The 23,019-nt window shown below is 44.2% G+C and overlaps 1 protein-coding gene across 9 annotated transcripts in view; it reads right to left on the reverse strand.

The window, feature by feature from the left end:
- Nucleotides 1-23,019, reverse strand: part of WDFY4 (WDFY family member 4) — a 285,914-nt gene that overhangs the window by 185,382 nt on the left and 77,513 nt on the right. For all 9 annotated transcript variants that reach the window (XR_013368304.1, XR_013368303.1, XR_013368305.1 and 6 more), the window contains 10 exons: nt 19,241-19,455; nt 18,194-18,288; nt 17,080-17,317; nt 16,599-16,675; nt 15,320-15,541; nt 14,467-14,642; nt 8,422-8,653; nt 7,154-7,299; nt 5,815-5,926; nt 4,899-5,089 (listed from right to left, as the gene is read on the reverse strand). Coding sequence is in view for 6 of the 9 variants with exons in the window: in XM_077878621.1 (XP_077734747.1) it covers nt 4,899-5,089; nt 5,815-5,926; nt 7,154-7,299; nt 8,422-8,653; nt 14,467-14,642; nt 15,320-15,541; nt 16,599-16,675; nt 17,080-17,317; nt 18,194-18,288; nt 19,241-19,455 (1,704 nt within the window). In the remaining 3 variants the exon portion in view is untranslated. The remainder of the gene's footprint in view (nt 1-4,898; nt 5,090-5,814; nt 5,927-7,153; nt 7,300-8,421; nt 8,654-14,466; nt 14,643-15,319; nt 15,542-16,598; nt 16,676-17,079; nt 17,318-18,193; nt 18,289-19,240; nt 19,456-23,019) is intronic.

Consider the following 23,019-nt stretch of genomic DNA (forward strand, 5'->3'; position numbering starts at 1 on the left):
CTTCATACCCTGCTGAGAAGACAGAACCCATCAGACATGAACAGTCCCATCTTCCCATACCAGATCCACTGATATCTGTGTTGCACTTCTTCATGTTACAAGCAGGGTCTCCACCCACACGGCCCCTGGAACCCAGCCCTTACCTTCTTGAGGATATTACTTCATGGGAATTCTCAGCTCTTCTCTCCTAGCTGCATCTCTCTCTCTCTCTCTCTCTCTCTCTCTCTCTCTCTCTCCCTCTCTGTCTCTGTCTCTCCCTCTCATCACTTCTTCCCACTGACAAAAACATCTAGTATTTCTCATCTTAAAAAGAACCCTCCCTTGACTCCTAACCCTTCGGGTTTGACCTCTATTTCTTGAGCCCTCTTCATAAATAAACTTCTAGAAAGCACTAATAGGCACAATTTGGCTCCATGTCCTCACTTCACCTTCTGTCTTCGACCTCTTCCAGATGGCTGCTGTCTCTATCTGTCCACCTGTCACCAGTGACTTCTAGATGCCAAATCCAGTAGGGATATCTCTGCCCTTATTTGCTTTGTTATTTGTCAGCATTTAGCATTGTTTGATCCTATCTGCCTTCTTGAAACACTATCTTCTTTTGGATTCTTTGACAACATTTTCTTCAATTTTTCTTCCCTCTTCTTCTCAATGTCCTTTGTTGAGTTTTGATCATATGTCCATCCTCTACATGGAGAGCTCCTTATTACTTCCTCCTGAACTCTACTCTTTCTCTTCATCCATTTCTTCAATATCCTTGAGTGAAATATCATCATGATGATATTGATGACTCTCACATTTATACTTTCAGCCCAGCTTGCATCTCTACGCTCCAGAGCCATCTGTCCCACTTGGCATTTGACCTTTGATGTCATGCAGACATTTAAGACTTAGCATGCCCCAAATATCTTCCTTCCTTCCTGTCTGCAGCACACAGTACTGGTTGCCTCCTGGTGCTATCTGCCCACACTGCTTACAAAGATACCAAGCCTTCCCAGGCTATCCGGGAATGTACTCTCATATCTTGTTGGATTCTATCTCAGTCTCCTACTCAAATCTCACCCCTCCAGCCTATCTTTCTCAGTGGAGTCAAAGGTCATTCTAAAGATCAATCTTTCTTATTATTGCTCATCACTTCCGAGATAAAATCTATTCCACTAAGAGTAGCAGAGTTCTAGTCCTTGTCTGTCTCTCCATACAGGTCATTGTGCACTGGCCTTCATGTCCTTCCTCCCTGCCACATGGATCCTTCAAGTGTTTTTAATGTTAGTCTGAAATGCCACTTTCTTTACTATGCTATGAAAATCCATCTTATAAAACTTGCTTGGATGTCACCTAATTTAAGAAGAGGATGATAAACAAGTTTTGATAGAAATAACAGATAGAGAGGTTTATATTCTAATATGTGCTCAGGTTCAAACAGCAAATCAGAAAATGAGTAGAGTAAAAGCCTAAAAATTATTAAATTTACTTTTGAGCAACCCATTTAATTGAAGACCCTTGCTTTCATTCACTGATTCATTCCATAAAACCTTGATGAGCAACTACTGTATACATGTACTTTTAGGGTACACCAGTGAACAAGCAGGTCCTGTCCTGTTCTCATGGGTCATGTATCTAGGGGGTGAAACAGACCACAGACATGAGAGTATATAGAGATCATGCCAACTGATCATGCCAGTTGTTATGAAGAAATAGAAAGGAAGAAAAGGTATCTAGTATATGATGAGATAGGATGGGGATTCTCTTTTATAAAGCGTAATTCAGAGAAGTCATATAATAATAATAACAGTAACCTTGTTTCTTTTTTCAGACCTGTCATTTCCCACCTGCCTTACCACTCTTTGTCCAATCCCTGCTTCTGATTTGCCCTGAAGACATAAATATTTGCAATATTTCCTTTTTAAGACATAAGAAGAGTTTTTAAATTTCCCCCTTCTGTCTTCATTTGGAAAGGTACAATATATCTCTTAATCTGATTGGTTCTTTACTCAAACAAAGTATTTGGGAGTCTTTGTCTCCCAGTCATGTTTTACTGTCCACGCTGCTACAGAGTGAATGTTTGTGTCCCCTCCCTCCCTCCAAAAATCCATATGCTGAATTGTAATCCCCAGTGTGATGGTATTAAGAGGTGGATCCAAGGGAGGTTCTTCAGTCATGAAGTACATGGGACTTGTAAATGGTGCCCTTAGAAAAGAGACCACAGAGCGCTCCCTTATCCTTTCCACCATGTGGGAATACAGTGAAAAGGCAGCCATCTATAAACAAGGAAATGGCTTTCACCAGACACCAAATTGGCCAGTGATTTTGAACCTCCCACTCTACAGAACTGTGAGAAATAAATTTCTGTTGTTTATGAGCCACTGTGTCTATGGTATTTTTGTTATAACAGCCCAAACCAATGGAGGCAGATAAGTTTCATGGAGGGCGGGACTAAGCCCATTTTGTTCATCCATACACCCTGCTGCCTGGCACTGTACCTAGCTCTTGGGAGACATTCAGTCAATATTAACTGAGTAAATAGACTCCATCCATGGGCCTTTCCTTGTCTCTGCCATATCTTTCTTCCTGAAAAACTCAAGCAACACAGTCCCACATGTGGTATTGGCCACTTTTGTAGCTCTGTGGCACATTATTTCTTTCAAGGCACTCTGCTCAGGCAAAGAAAACACTCATTTAGAATTCACAATGCACCATGTCCTCCCCTTAGCTGTAGGGAGGCCACAGTGCACGTGAGTGAGGGTTCCAGGTCTCCATGAGCCTGAAGTTTCTGGAAAGATGGCTGGAGAACACCCAAGTCATAGAGAGCATGGTAGTCCTGGAAGAGAACCTCAGACACTTATTGCATTCAATTTACACTAAAATTATCTTGGTATTTGTCTTATTTTATCCTTCTACATAAACCCACAAGATCAGGAACTGCTATTACCTTTTTAGAAATGCTCACAATAATTGCCAACATCCCTAGCCACAGCAGATCTGTATTGCTAAAGTGGAACATATCCCACTACTGCTGCTTTTAACAACATGATCAAAGAAAACTTTTAATTTAACAATAGCCCCAATTCTTGAGTTTTTTCTTTTTTTTTTCTTGAGTTTTTTCTTAAAGATTTTATTTATTTATCCATGGGGGACACACACACACGGGGGGGTGGGGGTGGGTAGAGACACAGGCAGAGGGAGAAGCAGACTCTAATCAGGAAGCTCAACGCGGGACTTGATCCTGGGTCTCCAGGATCAGGCCCTGGGCTGAAGGTGGCGCTAAATCGCTGAGCCACCCAGGCTGCCCAATTCTTGAGTTTTAATATAAACCCAGTCATGCCCATTCACTTATTACCAAAATATTTACTAAGTATCTGTTTGGTCTCAATAATATATTGGCAAAGAATAAGGAAACACCCAAGCCTCTAAACAATTACAACCTCACAGAAATGAGGAGAGTCATAATTACAGCACTGGGTAGGAGCAGTTAGACAGAGCGCATGCACAGTGCCAAGAGCAGCCAAGAGTTGGCCGTACACTCAACTCAGGGCTTAGAGGAGAGATCCTCTTTTACATTTCAACTTGACCTGGGAAGATAAGAAGGTGTGTACCTGGGGAAGAAAGGGAAATGGCCTTCCAAGCCAAGGATACAGGTACACAAAGTAATATGATGCGGTTAGCAACCCATGACCATGCAGGATTCAGGAAGGAAGGTGCATTGGCTGGGCAGAAAATGGGGCTAAATAGGACTGGAAGGACAGGTTAGTGGCCAGTTTTCAAAGACCTCTGGAATCCAGTATAAGGAGCTTGAGATATTATATCAGTGACTGGGTGCCTTTGAAAGGTTTGCACAGGAAAGAGGTCTCATCAAGTCTGTAATGTAGAATTATGACTGGTATCAATGAGATTTAAAGGAATAGCAGAAGGAACAGGCCACTGTCCAGCTGTGGCAGCAGTCTAGGAGAGAGTAGGTAGGCCTGAAGTGATACCACACAGCTTTATTCTTCTCAGATCCTGAGTTGGGGGCCAAAGAGATAAGGAGACTTTCTCCTAACCCCCACTGTACCCAGGAGGAACCACAACGTGACATTGTCTAGACTTTGACACTAGTCTTGTCTTTCATGATTTCCTTCCAGCCATGCAGGAAGGTATTAAAGGGCAGTGAAAATAAATAAATAAATAAATAAATAAATAAATAAATAAATGGCAGTGAACGTGTCTCATGTGACCTCACAAATAGTAAATAGCACTGACAATCACAGTTACTCTAAGCAGACACTCTTCTGAATGCTCAGCATATATTAACTCAATCATCACAGCCCTATAAAATAAGTGCTAATATTATTTTCATTTTACAGATAGGTAACTGGGGCACAGAGAGATTAAGAACTAGAGATGGCAGCCACTTACAGAGCCCTTATTCTGCACAAGCATAATGCTCAACCCTCCACTTGAATTAAATGGTCTAGTGCTCACTACAACCCCAGGACACAGGAAGCGAGATAATCCATATTATACTATTAAGGAAACTGAGGCAGAGAGGGTAGGTAATTCATCTAAGATTAAATATCAAGTTTGAAGAAGAGGCAGGATTCAAACCCAGCACCCTGGTTCCTCTGCCCAGGCTCCTAGCCATCATGTTAGGTGCAAAGTAGGTGGATCACACATGATTCCTGAATTCAGCAAAAGGTACAAGTATATAGGTGAGCACCCCCATTCTGATCAAAGTCCCTCTCTGCTTGGCTATCACTCAGCCCTCTGCTGTGGTGACACTGGTCTCAAGACCCTTCTGCTTGGTTTCCCTTCTCCAAAAGTTGCCATGGAGGGAAAGTCCACTAGGGCCAGTGAAGCTCCTCCCTGCTCCTTGGGAATAACAGCCTCTTGGGGAATTACAGGCTCAGATGGGAGGGTGGGATTACCTGGTACCCACGGATGTGCTGCATCAGGTGATCACACATGACGTTGCTGGTCAGGACAGAGTGCAGGACTTTGATGGCCGCATACATGGTATGGTCATCTGTTGCTAAGGAAATGAGGCCCAGGAGGATAGCAGGCCCGCCAATGAAGTCCAGGCTGCTGGCTGCTGGGATGGAGTGGAACACCCTTATGCCTAGGTGAGACAAAGGGGCATTTCATCAATACATTGCAGCTTCAGGGCAATGGCTTTCCCCAGGAAACTTCAAGGACAAAAGAGCTGCCAGGGCTGTCTACTCACAGTAGAGGGGCCTGTGAGCATGGAACAGGCTAGGAGTGGGAGGAAGGGTGGGAGTTTTGAAAGTCTTAGCTCATTGAGCAATCCTACACTGAGTTCTTCCTGGGTCACCAAAAAGAGCTGAAACAGCCCAGAGGATTTCAGATCACTGCCTCTGTTGTAGCCCAGAGTGCTGGGCGAACCACATGCTCTCAGAGCCTCAGGCCACTGGTTGCTCTGACAATCTCAGGCTCTTGTCTGCTCTCTAGGTCCTGCAAGATCGGACCTCGCATCAACTCTCCGCTGTGCTCTTGCCCAACTACAGGACAGCCAGCAGTCACTAGCTATTGTTTTTACCCACACAACTGCAACTATTGCCTCTGTCAAAAGGCCCCCACTGTGCCCACTAGAAAGCTCCATTGTGCATACATGCCAGCCTGATTAGTAGCTGAGTTCAGTAGCAACTGCCAGATGCAGCAAGGTGAACTGACTTCTATGCAATGTGGAAGGCCAAGTTTCCAACAGGGCTAACTCTCCAAATCTCACCCTCACTGGATAGCTGCTCAGAAGTCCAGACTACACAAGCAATGACAGCCACACACCCATCTTCCCAAATAGCAGTAAAAGGTCAAGGCCTGGCCTACCTAAATGGCCCACAGCTACAGCTCCAACAGTTCGAAGAGAACCCGAGAGGTGGCCCGCACAATTTCTTAGCAAGAACACAGGCATGGTACTGTCACGGGATGAAATGTTCATCTAGAGAAATGAGCAACAATTAGTCTGAAGAAATTTTCCTGGAATGGAGGAGGTCTTATTTGTGAGGTCTTGGAAGGCAGCACCCCCAAGGCCTGGTCCAGCACTGGCACTCAGTAAGAGAAAATCAGTGAATAAATAACAAAGGAATCAATGTCAGAAAGACTGAAGTCAAATTTCAGGCTTCGTGTCCTGCCTCCTGGGCTGTGGCTTAGTCATGCGGGAGCAGCTTTGGTTACACAGTTGTGCTGCAGATGTCCTGCATGTCACCATGAAGAACTAATGAGGGCAAGGCAGACCGAAGGACATATGGAGGTGGAACAGTCTGCCTCCTTCTCAGTCTAGGTCATCCAGCCTTTGCATGCCCCAGCCTCACCATTCTCACAGGGCTAAGTGGATGAGTCTGGGGTCCTCTGTGGGTAAGGCACCACTGTGGTGCTCAATAGGACCTCATCCCAGATCTCTCCTCTTCAGTAAAGGGGATGGCCCTCTGTCTGTGAGGGTGCGGAGAATGTAAATAAATCAGCTCAAATTCATCAATGTTAAGCAAAAGAGCACTCTCTACAGGAATTAGAAAAGACTTTACCTAGTGGCATCTTCATCTATAAACATGTCTGCTTGTTGTCTTGCACATTTGCTGTTTAAAATAAACATGGCAACTCCCAGAACATTTTGCAGTGTTGGGGTGGGGGGTGGTCAGTAGCATCCAGAAAAGAGAAGCTCAATAGTATTTTCAGTGTCACCAAAGTTTTTTCAAATTCCATTTGTTCCTGTTCTCCAGTGAAGAATAAAGAGCATCTTCTCTGGATATCCCTGGATGGCTCAGCGGTTAAGCATCTGCCTTTGGCCCAGGGCATGGTCCTGGAGTCCCGGGATTGAGTCCCACATTGGGATCCCTGCATGGAGCCTGCTTCTCTCTCTGCCTATGTCTCTGCCTCTCTCTCTCTCTCTCTCTCTCTCTGTGTGTCTCATGAATAAATAAATAAAATCTTAAAAAAAAAAAAAGAGCATCTACTTTCTCCTCTGAGCAATTATAAATAAAGGGTTTAGTCTCAGGGGATGCTAATGGGTGGAGGGGCATATGATACTTTAACAAATGAAATGGGCAGCATTGTGTATCTGTCTACACATGCATGAACATGAATTAGTGTTCACTTAAGCATTGAAAACTGAAGCAAACTATGAGATCATGATTCCAAAAGAGGGCAACAGTGAAGGCAGAATTCCTACCTCTTTGGCAATCAGGCGGCTGTCCACCTCGCTGTAAGTGTTTCTGATGTCTGTAACACTGGTGATGGAGGAGCTGGCTACGTGAAGGCCAAAGGAAACCCTTTCCTCTGCAACCAGAGGCATCGCTTCCACATCAAGGTCCAGTCCTAAAACAATACATCTTTGATCATCTCTACTCTCTTTACAGAAAAGAAAGTACAACCTCAGTAAAATAAATATCTATGGCTATATGGCGAAACTATCACTGAGAGACTGTCTTAAATGTTGCTATATTGTATGTTTGCATGTTGTATGTTTATGTCACATGTTTGCTCCTATCTGTGCTTTTCTGACACAGGAAACTGTGGATAAATCTCACAGGATTAATTCTAATATAAAATAAAGGCATTCAAGTTGTGAAACCACTACAGCCTGAAACATCTACTAAGGAGATGATATAACCTCACCCTCCAAAACCAAAATGTTAAGTGATAAGAAAGCTGACTTATAAAAAAAAAAAAAAAGGAAGAGAGAGATTGGGCTGAAAGTCCTAATATTTTCAATGAGCTACATGCCATGGTAAACATTCCACTTGGAATGAGCACCCCGGTCCCCAGGTCAAGGAGAGGCACAAATGCTACTAGAATGGCATGGCCTGAGTAGCCAGTCAGCAAAATTTTGGCTCTAGACTTGACCTCATGGCATGGCTCTGGCCAGTGCCATTTGCCAGAGGAAATGGAAGCTTGAAGAAGACATGGGGCCTGAAGAAGAAACACTCTACAGTGTTCAGCCGCCCTTCACTATGCATACAGCTTCTGTACATAAATTCATTCATCATTCTTCCCAGATGGGAGCTGACCCCCTTGACTTGATGGAGCACAGAGAGCAGTACTCCCTGCTTGAACAGCCAGCAATCAATAATGGAAATGTGGATGTATTTGTCTGCCTGTTTAATAATTGAAGACAACAGTGTACTTTAGTTAAAAAGCTTCTTCATTAAAAGGAATGTAACTTATTTATCGCATTCTCTTCTCTCTTTCTTTGCTGATGGTATTACCTACCCATTTTCCTCCATTATGGGCTTTGGAATTGAAATCCAAAGGATATTGTTATTTCCTTTTCTGTGACATTTTCTGTTGGGCTGTAAATTTATAATGATCCGATTACAGAGGTCTTCCCTAATGACTGACCTATGCTGAGTTTATTCTTTGTAAATATGCTATAAATAACTGGATGTCCATTTAAAAAATAATATCAGTGAGATCATTATAAATCAAAACACTCCTTACCTTGGGCATGCACAGCTTGGAAGTTACCACAGTATCTTGGGCCAAGTTTGTTAATAACTTCCAGAGTGTCCATTGAGATGGCTTCTTCAAAGAGGTATGTAGGGCCAAGACGCCATATTAATGATGACTTTTGTTTCCAAATTCGAGGGGTGGCAATATATCCATAAACATCCACAAATGAAGATGGATCCATTGAAAGGAAAGGCCCCGGTAAGGCCTGAATATACAACATCTGTTAAAATTAAAAGGATGGGGGTGGAAGGGAAAGGGAGAAATTTAACCTCAGAATTAAACAAATATACCATGGGTATAAAATGATATACTTTATTGTCTCAAAGTAAAAGCTTATTTTAGCTATAAACATTAAAAAGCATACTCTTGAAGCTGAGAAACAATGCAAAAAAAAAACCGTTTGCAAAATGCTAGTGGGAGTAAAAAACTGACACTATGCCTTTGGAAATAAATTTGACAAGGAATATTAAGAACCACTAAAATATTTATCTTTTTTGTTCCAGTCATTCAACTAAGAACCGAAATGTCCACTATTTGCACATCCATTAAGTTTTATGTACTAAAATAATTACAAACGTATCCAATTAGAAAGGGAAATAAAATTATCTATTTGCAAATGACATGTCCATGTGGAAAATTCCAAGGAATCTACAAAAAAGAAAAAATGTGTAACTCACTAATGAGTGAGTTTGGCAAGGTCAGAGGATACATGATCAACATACAAAAATCAATTGCATTCTATAGGCTAACAATGAACCTGCAGAAACCCAAATTAAAAACACAACATTTACAATTGCTCAAAAGAAAATGAAATATTTAATAAAACATATATGAAATCTATATACTAACAGTTCAAAAAAGATGATGAAAGAAATCAAAGAAAACCTATATAAGTGCAAGAGACATACCATGTTCCTGGATAGGAAAACTCAACACAGTAAAGATATCATTTCTCCCTAAAATGATCTATAGGTTTAATGCAGTTCCCATCAAAATGTCAGAAGGTTTTTGTAGATACAGATAAGCTAATTCTAAAATTTATATTTGAAGACACAAGCCCTAAATAAATAGCTTACGTCTCCTTTTTTAAAAAAGGAGAGTGATTTTGATTATCTTTTTAGAAAGAGAAGAATTAAGTGAGGCACCATCTAACCAATATTGTTACATAGCTTATTACATACCAACAATAATTAAGATATGTGGTATTGGCACATGGATCAGTAAACTAGAATATAGAATCTGGGAATAAACCCATACAAATGTGCCAAACTGATTTTTGATGAAGGCTCAAAATCAATTCAATGAAGGAAGGATAGCCTCTTCAACCAGTGTTGCTGGAACAACTGGACATCATAGGAAAGAAATGAACTTCAACTTCAACTTCACACCTCCTACCAAAGTTAACTCCTAAGAGATCACAAATTTAAATGTAAATCTAGAAAACTTTTGGAAAAAACACAGAAGAAAATCTTCAGGATCTAGAGCTAGGCAAAGAGTTCTTAGACTTGACACCAAAAGCAGGAGTCATAAGAGGAAAATTTGGTGAATTATACTTCAACAAAATAAAAACTTTTGTTCTACAAACTCCTATGAGAAAGAAGATGGAACTTAAGCTACTGACTAGAAGAAATTCTTTGGCAAATAACACATCAAAGGACTAGTATCTAGAATATATAGAAAATCCCTTAAAATGTAAGAGGAAAAACCAAACAATCCAATTAGAAGAAGGCCACAAGACATAAACAGACATCACTTAAGAGGATACACAGATGGCAAATAAGCACTTGAGAAGATTTTTAATTTCATTAGCAATTAAAGAAATGTAAATTAAAAACATTATGAGATCATTATACATCTCTCAGAATAGCTAATATGAAAAGTAGCGACCACAGTGAATGCAGAGAAACTGGATCACTCATCCATTGCTGCTGGGAAATGTAAAATGGTACAGTCACTCTGAGAAAATGATTTGGCTGTTTCTTATAAAACTAAACACACAATCACCATATGACCCAGCAATTGAACTCGTAGGCATTTATCCTAGAGAAATATGGACTGAAGTTCACACAAAAGCCTGTACACAAATGTTCATAGCAAAATAAAGAAGACAAAAAAAAAACAAGAAAAAATATCCATATAGCTTTATTTGTAATATCCAAAAACTGGAAACAGCCCAAATGTCCTTCAGTCAGTGAATACACATCTTCAGTCAGTGAATACACAGTTACATACACATCTGTATCACAGAATACTACACAACAATAAAAAGGAATTAACCGTTTCACACTGCAATTATTTGGATGAATTTCCAGAGAATTATGCTGATTGAAAAAGCCAATCCTAAAAGATCACATACTCTACAGTTTAATATATATAATATCCTTGAAATTACAACATCATAGATTATTGGTTGCCAAGGTTAGGGACAGGAATAAGGGAGGGAGGTGTGGGTGAGTGGGAGCGGTTGTAGTTTTAGTTTTTATAAAAGGGCAATACTAAGGAGCTTTGTGGTGATGTAAACGTTCTGAATCTTGGCAGGAGTCGTGGACACAGGAACCTACACATGTGACAAAATTGTGTAGAACACATACACATACACACAAGTACAAATAAAACTGGAAATTGAATAAATTACCCGATTGTATCAACATCAATATTTTGGTTATGAAATTGTTCTGCAGTTTTATAAGATGCACCACTGAGGGGAAACTAGGTAAAAGGTACATGGGGTTTCTTGCTATTATTTCTTACAACTACATTTTAGCCTACAATTATTTCAATAAAAATTTGAATAAAACAAAACTAGTTAACGAGTATCACAAATTTTAAAATGATAATTTCAAAGCTTTGTGAATAAAAATATTAACTAATATTAAAAATTAAGTAATATACAATATTTTCTTCTTTTCAAGATTTTATTTATTTATTCATGAGAGTGTGTACACAGAATGAGAGAGAGTCAGAGACACAATCAGAGGGAGTGAGCAGGCTCCTCACAAGAGCCCGATGCGGGACTCAATCCACGCCCTGGGGCTGAGCCACTCAGGCTACCCAATATACAATATTTTCTATGCAGTAAATTTGTAACTATTTCTTTAAAGGGAAAAAAACTAAGACACTACAAACTATGGTAAGATAGAAGGAACACAGGCATTCTTTCTTCTTTCCAATATTTTTCAGTTATTTCAAAATGTATTTATATAATTTTTATAATAACTATAAAATCACCATATCCATAAATATGTATAGAAGTGCATATTTTTCAAATGAGAAGTCATACAATTTCAGAGGTAGTCTTTCTACAAATTAAATGAAATTTTCAAACAAGAACAAACCAAGTTTCAGTCACCAGGCATGCCTAGAGTGGGGTCCACTGTGCTCTCTCTCCTTCTCCACTCCTGACAGGCAAGGACTTCTTGCTCTCCCTCACTGAAGCTCTGCCCCACCCCTGCAGTCTGGCTTGCCTTTTCCCCCAAATTCCTACAGCATATACTCACTGCACCATCTGCACTGACTTACAAACATAAGATGTCTCAAATTCTCCCATCATTTTGCTCAATTTAGACTCTTGAAATACTCCTCACTTTTTAAATTGAACTTACCTTCTCTCTAAACTAGAGAACCATCGTTAAGCTAGGTCATCCCCAACCTAATGTCTCCTATCTTGTTTTTGCTTAGCAGATATCTGCATCTAAACACAGGCCTTCACATTTATCCCAATTAAATTTCACTTGCTGATCCTGAACCACCTTGTTGAGATCATCTTGGAAAGTCCACTCTGTCTGACTCAAGCCTTGGTCATTCCCCATGGCGTATTTGGGCATATCCCTATGGCATCACACCATTGCCATCCTTCCTGCTAATTGACTCTGGCTTAGCTGCCATGAGGTCAGTTGTTCATCCATGTACCAATTCACTCAATTACACTATCATCTAGTCCATGTTCCTCCTTGTGGCTGTAAATTCAATGCAGTTCATCAAATATTTATTGCATGCTTCCTGTGTACCATCCCTTGTGCTAGGTGCAAGCAAGGTCCCAACATCAATAGGACTTCCTTCTTAGCCTCAAAGTACATGAACTATTTCACAGAATACCCACCTATTCCATAAAACAAGACAGATTGCCAACATGTTTTGCAAAAGAAGAAAAAAAAAAAAAAAACAAGCCCACACTGTAATCACGCCTGGACAAAAACAAAGACACTGATGCAACCACAAAAGTAACCACCCTTCCCATACTGGCTAACGTGAGTGACTACTGCTTTTTCTCCAATGACAACTCTAACCTGCTCCATTCTTCCTACTTCCTATATAAAAATTCTGAACATACACAGGCATCAAATCCCCTCTCTTTCTGGCAGCACCCAGTTGAGAATAGACCAACCTCCACTTCCTGAATCCTCCCTCAAATCACCTAAAATAAGCCCTAATCCTATCTAAGCTCCTTCCAAGTCCTTGTAATCCCATGGAGTAGAGCATCTTGCTACAGGAAGCTTAATAAATCTAACTTTTGTTTTATACTATATGCACATTCCTGGAGGTATTTGGGTGATGAGCATGAACACCTAGCACCTAAAACAGTACCTAACAGAGAATGTGTGCTCCAAAATATTTAATGTGGGAAGGAAGGAAGGAAGGAAGGAAGGAAGGAAGGAAGGAAGGAAGGAAGGAAGGAAAGATGGAAGGGAGGAAGGAGGGAGGGAGGGAAGAAAAGAGGGAGGGAAGAAGGAAAGAAAGGCTAGTATTGTCAATAACTTGAGAAAAGAGTTAACTTCATGTCTTGGAAGACCTATTTTTGTAATGCTCCTGCTGAATCTTTCTAGTTACCACTGCCCTTTTTTAGTAAGATGACTATACTAGAAGATAGCATTGAATTCATCTTTAGGTGTTATATTGAATTTAGGTTGTTCTAACCTAATAGTTCTCAAAATGGGGTAATTTTGCCCCATAGAGGGCATTTGGAAATGTCTGGAGACATTTTTGGCGATCACAACTGGAGAGAGAGAGAGATGCTGTGGCATCTAGGGAGGCCACAGATGCTGCTAAGTATCTATCCTACTGTACATAGAATAGCCCCCGACAACAAAGAATTATCAAGCCTAAAATGTCAAACTATGGAAATGAGAAACCCTATTAATCAAAGATTCTCCATTCTGGCTAAATATTAGAATCACCTGAGAAATTCTGAAAGTATTACCAAATTACCCTGCACACAGAGATTCTGTTATGATTGATCTTAGGAGCAGCTTGCACAAGAGAACTTTAAAAATAATTTCCAGGTGATTCTAGAATGCAGCCTAGATTGAGATGTTCTCTATGGAACCTGGGTGAAATTCTGGCTGCACTTGCTCTCTGGTGTCTTCTGGGCCCTTCTCTCTCTGGCTTCTCTGAGGATCTCTAACAGTGGATGCTGGAGCACACCTGCTATGTCCCTCATCTCCCAGCTTCCTCTCTCTCATGCCTCAGGACTTCAGGTGACTCTAAATGGCAGTAAAGAGACACCTCCTCCAGCTATGTGTTCACATTCCATTGCCTTCTCTAAGCAGGAAACCACTTTTCTCTCCTCATTCTTGCTGTAAATCTGGTAAATGCTGCTGGCATCCTTGCAAGCTCTGGTGCCTGACTCCTCAGTGTAGTGTGCAGGCAGTTGTATTAGATTCATCAGGAAGCTTCTTGGAAAAGTAGAACCTTAGACCCTGCACAGACCTTCCTGGGGAATCCACAACTTAAAATGTGAAAAGACTTGTTCACTCTAGGACTTCATATTCTCTCACGACTATTCCTATTTCCATGTTTCACATTCTGCTCTGGTTGTGTGGCTTTCATTCCATTTTCTGAAGGATTTTCATTTTATTGCTTTTAGGGCTTTTCTCATGTTTGAGTCGAGCCAAGTATTCTGATAGCAAGGGAGAGTTTCATTAGACACCAGCCCTGCTCCCAAATGAGAGCAAAGAACAGAACAGAGACCACTCCAGGTATTGCAGCTGGAAGGCACAGCAGTGGGACAAGCGGAACTCAGGGTGACTAGCTCACCTTGGCTGAGCCGGTGATCTGTCCATCCAGATAGGTGGAAACAGTGCAATTCCTTTTCATTTCCTTGGTGACAACCACAGCCAGGTGGTGCCACTGACCACAAGCCAGCTGGCCACATCGGACCCGAAGCTGGCGTCCAGCAGAAGGCTCAGGATCATCCTCGGGTTCCATGACATCTGCAAGAGAACATAGTCACCATATCTTGTATGCAGCATCACACTGCAGCAACCAAGGAGAACAGGGCCTCATGCAGAGGAGCCATGCCCTAGACCTCCTCATAAAATAACCACAACAGCAACTATCATTGCTTGAGATCTTGCTTTGTGCCAAACACTGGATTAAGGATGGTAACAAATGTCACTTCATTTCTTTTTTCACAGCCCCTGGTGAGGTAAGTGCTATAACAATCCCCATTTACCTACCCCCCTGAGGCACAAACAGGTTATGTAACTTGCCCAGGGTCATGCAGCAGGAGTCAAACCCAGGAGTCAGGCTTTGGGGTCTACCCCAGGAGACTTCCTCTGCAGTGACATACATTTGCCCTGGAGGCCTAAGAAGGAGGAGGAAATAGGCAGTTGTGCTCTGTGACAATGATGTCGTGTTACCTCTGGGGCCTTTTGGGTATTTCCCTATGAAACAGTGACACTCCCAGGGCACACAGGAAGAACAGGCCATTTCTGGCCAACATAGAGGGATGAACTTAGAAAGCCAGGTGGAGCTCTAAATAACAGAGCCTGGACCAGCCACCAACTACTAAAGGATTGGGCTCCCGGGTTCTTATGCGGAGAGCTGCTAACTTAGCTCCGTTTCCCCCAAGTGTGGGCAAAAACAGCTCCAGCTCCCAACACCTTACCCAGGGGCTGAAACTCTTTCTCTTCTGTAGACACAACCAAGGAGAAGTCATCCAGGCACAGGCTGACAGAGAAGCAGACAAAGGGCTGCTCGGTCCTGGCCAGGTGACGCACCAGGCTTAAGAAGCGCAGTGGGTGGCCCTCAGTGACTGTGCTGTGCCTGCCAATCAGGAACCAGCAGGAGAAGGTCAGGCCCCGGGGTGGAGGGAATGACCTGGCAGCACCTGGAGTCAGAACACAAGCATACCCTTAGACTTTCACCTGCCTTGCAATCTTGTCTAGACTCATCGTGGCTCTGATTCAGCCCATGTGTGGCCCTACTGTGTGCCAGCTCTGTGGCCTCATCTAACTCATTTCCACTTTATGTCTACCCCATGCCACAGAAGCTTGTCCCTTTACTCATGTACTCACATACACTCATATACTCACAGGAGTAAGTCGTATTCCCATACTCCCATAGATCCCTGAAGCCTCTCTCCAATTCTATCTCATCTATTATTCTATGCCACTTTGCTAAAGGAGTGGAGGAGGGGCACAACTCTGTAATTGGTCACCATTGGCTGACCTAAAGCTGCAGAGTGTGCAATGTGAGGCAGAGGACATCAGCCTAGCTCAGCTGAACCTTTCATAGGGAAACTCATGTCCTCCTGACCCATAACAGGGTTGGCAACACAAAGCAGGCCCACCATCTTCCATGAATTAGCAGAATCAGACGTGGTACCCCACGTGGAGGCTGTGAATGCAATGGCTCCTCAGCACCCACCATCCCAGTGAGACCCTGGTTCTCCTAAGCTAGGGCGCCTAGCTCAGACAGCGCTGGGTGCTTGCCCTGCCCTGCCTAGCCAGTTTTTAGCTGAGCACAGTGCTGCGCAAAGCCTGCCAGGGCCCAGGTCGATCAGATGGCCATCCACATAGAACTTATAGTCTTCTTCAGAAAGAGCCCAGGGTGGAGTGAGGTGTTGGTTTCGACATTTGTCAATCACTGACTAAATGAATCCATCCCAGACTCAGTCATCAAATCACCAACTGAGACCACAAGTGTTCACTGAGTCCCCACTGGATGCAGAGTCATGGCTGGGCCCTTGGGACACATGATAAACAGGATCCTCCTGCCCTAAAACAAGCATGACAAACTGTAAGGATGAAAGGTACACAGAAACAAGGAAGACTCCCACTTTCCTTAATGCCAAGTGGAAATCTGAAATCAAGGCTCCCTCAGCACTTATTCTGGAGACAGGGTGAAGATAGCTCAGCAAAATGAAGCTGCTGAGAATCACCTACCTGTCCCAATCCCTCCAGAGACCAGATACTCTGTGCTGCTTCCCATAACTGTAGACAGAGTTGGAATAAACAAACAGCTAGAAACAGAAAAGTATCTCAGATTATTGAACCGCACACCAACTTCTGGCCATGACATCACCCCTATCTCCCTCTTCAGGGGCCTCACTCCCTCTTACACCGAGGACAGAAAGCGGCTGATGCCCATACGGGGGCCTTAAGAGATGGAATTTATGCTGGATCCTGAAGGGGAGGGAATTCCAGAAAGCAGGCCCTCCAGGGCAAGTAGAAGGTCATAGCACTACATGGCGGAGGACACTGGCCCTGAGAAGTCAGAGGAGACAAGTGTCCCTGACCCAGACATTTTATGCTCCTGGCTGGTGAGAGCTGGTGAGGACTACAGTTTTTTGATCAATATTATAATTCATCAGAGGCACTGGGAAATTAATAAAGTGCATTCCAAATATAAGAAAGCCTGTCGTACCCATAACCTTCCACGGACATGTCAAATTCCACGAACGATGGAGCCAGGGCCGCCCTCTGAGGCTGCAGGTTGCGTGGGGAGGTCATGGAGATGAGGCTCATCGAGGTCTGCAGGGCAGTGGCCGAGCCCTGGGACGTCCCTGAGGGCCTGATGGTCTGGGTGACTGCTGAGCATGGGCCGGCATCCAGAACAGTGCCCGTGGGACCCTCAGCAGTCCCTGCTGCTATAGCCTGGGACCCTGAGGCAACAAGCAAAAGTAGAGGGGCATCCCCATTTAAGCATATCCACAGCTCTTCTGACAACAGCCCCAGGGGGTCTGCAACAGCCCAGAAGGAAGGCTAACCTCACCACCACCGTGCGGTGGCTCCCTACTGACTCACTCACACTAAACTGCAGTGAGAACATGCTCCTCCTAGAAACTTCTTCCCCCTTCAGCCCACCATTCCCCACACCCACCCCACCCTACTTTCTAGCACACCGTCTGCTGCTGCTGTCATTGGCTTGCCCCACTGGTGGTCGCTCCATGACGTTCCCACTCATGACAGCCTACTTCTGTGAAAGTTCTGCTCCCTGCACCTGGCTGCTGGCACAGGCTGACTCTCCATCCATGCTCTTCAATTGGGCCTCCTTGCCTTTGTGTCCTTATGTGATCTCACATTCAGTACCTTCACAGCTGTCTTTTCTTTAAGCTGGTTCCTGGAGCCAGCAGCCTCCTGAGGACCATGCCTGATACTAGGGAGCCACCCAATGCTTTGGCCTCTTGATCCCCGACCCATCCCATGAGCTGTGAACTGTGCAAAAAGCCATCACTGGCATGTCTGTCCAGGGGCAACACTGGGTACTTGACACACAGTGTGTCATGAAGGAAACCCTATTGCTGTTTCTTTGATCTGCACCCAAAGGGGTCAAGTACACGCTCACCGTCCCCTATCTTATAGGAGGGTGGGGGTCATCCTTTTCTTTCTAGATCTGGGCTTTCTCTGGGACCACCAATCCTGCTTTTCCTCATTTACTCCATTGAGCAGCAGGCAGTACCACTTTTTGAGTCTATCTGCTTCCCACCTGTTGTAAAGGCTCCCTTAAACAGAATGCGTATTCTCTCTTCTTTCCTCACCTGAGCCTCCAGAGTCCCCTCTGTTCACAAAAGATAAATGGAGGATGTTCACTGCAGCCGACGGAAGTGGAGGCATCCCAAGACCGAGAAACTGTCTAGGTATCATAACACACGAGAGAAAGAAGTGAAGACCTTTCATGGGTGGAAGCATTCTCCGGTTCACTGGAATACCTTCCTAAATCCAGGTGCTCCCTAGCCCCTCCTCCATGCTTTTGTCTCTCTGCCCGGAAACCTTTCCTCAAACCATCCAGAAGCAGGGTGTCCCTGGCCTGGCACCGAGACCACAGAGCTAGCATGTTTAGGTGCCTTTGACTTAACCAGTGATTAGCTGGGAGCCTCAAATCAGACCTTGAAGAGATAAGGAATTTATACTACACTGTTCTGTGTCTGATCCATCAGCTCTGCTCTGTGCATCTCCCTCCTACTCAGCTTTCCAGGCAACAGGTGGCTCCATGAAGGGGCTGCCAACAGGAAGGCCCCCAGAAGATACACTGCCTGTGACCCTCTCCTTGCCAGGAGGCCTGGCCCTACTCACACTGGCCCAGCTCCCTGCAGGCTAGCCTCTCGGGGTGTCAAGTCCTCACAACCCCATCCCTCTCAGTAGAGCATCCTCACCTGCCCTCTTCCCTCCTCTCCTGGTCCCATGAACACCTGCACAGGCCTCAGGCCTGAGCCCCTCACTGCCCTGCAGCCCTGACCCTTTACACGCACTCTTCTGACGGTGGCTTTCCAGTAGCTCTGGTGCTGCCCACTCACCATCCTCCATGATGCTATCTGTGTTGTCTGCAGAACCCTCTGACTATTGTCCTTTCTTCTCAAGGCCATCAGCTCCATGGGAGGGCTTAAGTCTGCTTTGTGGGCCTGCCCATTGTCTATGTGGACCCAAGGATGTCCCGTGCCAGGAAGGGCCACCCCCAGCAGAAGGGAGAGGCAAGACAGGGCACAGGGAGACCTGTCCCTGTGCATGCCCTGTCCCTGTGACCTGCCCACTGTACCTGAGCCCAGCTATCAGTAGCTCAGCACCATTTAATACACAGCACACAGTACCTTAATACATCTGGTTCAATGGCTTGGGAGGCAAGCTTTTCAAAGATCCTGATAAGGCCCAAGTTCAAGGGGCTGGGGCTGGCTGTCAGGGCTCTGCGGCAGGAGGCTACAAGGGTCCTGAGCATCCCCGCCTCACACATGACCTGACGGTTCTTCTCCGATTTCACCAGGGACTGGATGTGACTGGCCATGGAGCACTGGATCTCCTGCGAAAGCTAAAAGGTAGCAAAAGCAAGCAGTGAACCCTTGAGGTCAGCATATTTTGTGGGCAACTTGGAAAGACCCCTAACCAGGCCCCAAAAAGGTTGTGGGGGTCAGGCGACTGCACCTACCTACATAGCCTGTTCTCAGTGTACCCCATCTGATTCAGGGGTTCTCAGATGTACTCTTGCCCAGTGCAGGGGAACGGGGGCCACTGGGGTCAGCTGCCAAAGAGGTACAGGCTTAAAACAGGTGCAAACTGGCCTGTGAGAAGCTACATCTGTTCTAGAGACATGGTGTCTGCCCCAGGCAATGTTTAAGTGGTTTCTGAATGAACTGCTAACATTGAAAGATCTGGAGATTTTATGTAAAAGTCCAGACATGTGGCCTCTCTCGAAAGGTAGGAAGGCTGGGCCAGACAGATGGCAGTCTGTGTCTCTGAGAGGCAGCTGGGCTGGCCCTTAGCTGCACCTCTCTTGGGCATCTCGCAGTCCTGTGTTTCAGTCCGTACCCCTGACATAAGAGGTACAGTGGCCCAGGAGGCAGGCCTGGAGGCGGTGTTCACGTGGACTGGCTGTGGCCCCACCAAACCGCACTCATCCCCCAGGCTAATGCCAGCCGCAGTTCCTGTGCGGAGGGCCTTCAGCCTCCTGCTGTCAACCCCACACACACTTTCCAACTGCCCTCCGTCCACCTCTCAGACAGAAACAACTGTGGTCTTATCTTGCCCTTATTAGTTTTCCAGTCAGTTCAGCATCTTTATGTCCTTGAAATCCACAGAAGAGAGCACAGAGTAAGCTCAGTTCGTATGTGAGCCAAATACATTGTTTTTGCAATCTCCTTTTCTTTGTAAAAGTATAAACCCCTGGAACTCCCAGGCCTTTCCAAATAATACAGTTTGGAGTAGAAGTCAGGGTGTTCGGGGTGGGAGTTGAAGTTCCTCTATGAAAACTCTTAGGACTGCTCATATTCTCTTTTACTGTTGTATATGATATTGTCTAAAAAAGTGAGAGGGATACCAGTTAGAACTTAATGGAATTTTCCTGCAGTGGATGCTATGAATGCAGCATCCTTCTCCATATGGGTGTACCCATCAGCGCTCCCCTTTCTCTGGAGAACTGCCCTCCCCTAAGTGGGAGCTGCCCTGTCCAGGAGCTATGTCCCCCCATCTGTCCATGCATGCACACACATGCACCCGTGTATACATATATACACATGTGCATGCATACATGTACGTGTGCACACATAGGCACGCACGCATATATACATGCCCACACAGCTATACATATACTTGTGTGCATATACACATGCATGCAAACATACACACATCCATGTACCATGTGCACACATGCACACGCATGCACACATACACACCAGACAGTAGTCAATGAGATCACATCCTTCAGTCTTTGTGGTGCAATTCATGCCTGAGAGCCCTGCCCTGTGGGCCCAGGTTAAGGTTGGACTTCAGCTGACTGCACGTCCTCACTCAGCTTCTTCCCCTGCACCATCTGCTTCCTTCACTCCCCTTCCCCTGAGTCCCAGCCTTGATGGAGCTGATGTACCTGTACCCCTGTCTTCGGCTCTACTTCCCAGGAACCCGAGCTGAGGCCTAGCATACTTTTCATGTTGCACATCTTTGCCCTTGTTTTTGGGTTCAAGGAAAGAGATCTCTGACAACGTAAACCATATCTTGGTTAGTCCACCAGTGTAAAGCCATGAGTAACCACAAAAGCACTAATTTGAATAATCTCTTTCTAATGATGACTGGCTTCTAGTCCCATCCAATTGCAGACCATCTGATGATATATACACACCCCCATGAAAGTTTTCTTGGGGTCCTTCACTGCTTCCCCTTCTTCCCTTTCCCCTTCAAAAGAGTTATTAACCACCTCTTCAATGTCAGGCTCTGGGTAAATTTCTAGGCATTTCAAGAATAACAAGACAGTGTCCCTGCTCTCAAGGGAATCACAGGCTACAGGTGAAGGGACAATCCCAGCACAGTGAGAAATGGGCATGGCAAGGGCAGAGCCTGGCTTTGACCCCAGATTCCATGGTCAGGATCACTTCACTTCCCATCTCCTCCTCACATGTGCTGTGACTTGGGAAAACACCCCAACACAGTGGTCAAGGGCATGTTTGTATCACTACGGGACAGAAATTAATAAGATGGCATTCATCCACAGGCCGCAAATACCACTTAGTATTATATGTGTTTCAAGGATTAAAAGATAGTGGGATATATATTTACACTGTTTATCATCAGTTTTTAGATTTAAAAAAAAAAACTGAATGAGTTACACATCTTACCTTTCGCCCTCCCTTCCTCCTTCCAGGAGCACACCTCCTAGAGCTCCTGTCTCAAATTACAGTATTTAGTGAAATTTCCATCTTTACAATATCTTCAGTAACACTTCTAACTTTCTCGTGCCTTGTGCCATACAAGGACACAGTAAGAAGAGGGCCGTCAGTGGAGAAGTGGGCCCTGACCCGACACTGAATCTGCCAGTACCATACTCTTGGACTTCTAGCCTCCAGAACTATGAGAAATAAGTTTCCATTGTTTATAACCCGGTCTATGGTATTTTGTTATAGCAGCCTGAATGGCCTGAGACAGTCCCTTCCCTGTCACTGCGGTATTGGCACAGCTAGTATAAATTGGTAAAGGCAATGTAGAGCCCAATGGGGACCAGAGACAAAAGGCAGAAATGCCAAAACTCATTTGCAACAAACAATTCCATCGCTTTTACTTTGAGGAGTTCTTCCACATGAAAATCTACCCAACCTACTTGACTCCCTTCCCCAGATCTTTCTTCTGCTGCTCTTAGCATCCCTCCCTGCATCCCAGAGCCTGCACCTCTGCCTTTCCTCTCACCTACTCCTCTCAGAACAAAAAAAGAGCCTCTGCTCACTTGCCTTGAATTTTCCCTCTTCCAGAACCTGTATTCTTTGGTAACTGCAGTCTTTTAATTTGGGGTGAAAGTTGGGGAGACAGTCTGTATGATGCAAGATGCAAAAATAACATCACAATGTATTATTAATAAGAATTAAAAACAAATGTCTAGGGCAGCCCCGGTGGCTCAGAGGTTTAGTGCCACCTTCAGTCCAGGGTGTGATCCTGGAGACCCTGGATCGAGTCCCACGTCAGGCTCCCTGCATGGAGCCTGCTGCTCTCTCTGCCTGTGTCTCTGCCTCTCTCTGTGTCTCTCATGAATAAATAAATACAATCTTAAAAAATAAAAAAGAAAAAAGAAAAAGAAATGTCTAGAATCTCCAGTTTTATTACCAGCACTTCACTTATTGCTTTGAGGACTTTTGGCTTTCTTTTTTTGTTGTTTCCTTTTTTTTTTCTCTTTTTTATCCACCAGAGAAAAGTTACTTAAAATCTAAATATGAAAAAAAAAAGAAAGAAACAAAGAAAAAAAAGCAAAAGTTTTCAAAAGGGAGAAATGCTGATCTTGTCTAATGATGCCACAAGTTTACTCCAAAATTGCTCAATACCCCCATAATGGAGGAGGGAAAATTGATCGTCCTCATTATCACTGCAGCTCTGTCAATACCAATATTGCCTTGTTTTG

This window comes from Canis aureus, chromosome 29 (genome assembly GCF_053574225.1).
Source record: "Canis aureus isolate CA01 chromosome 29, VMU_Caureus_v.1.0, whole genome shotgun sequence".
NCBI classification, from domain to species: Eukaryota; Metazoa; Chordata; class Mammalia; order Carnivora; family Canidae; genus Canis; species Canis aureus.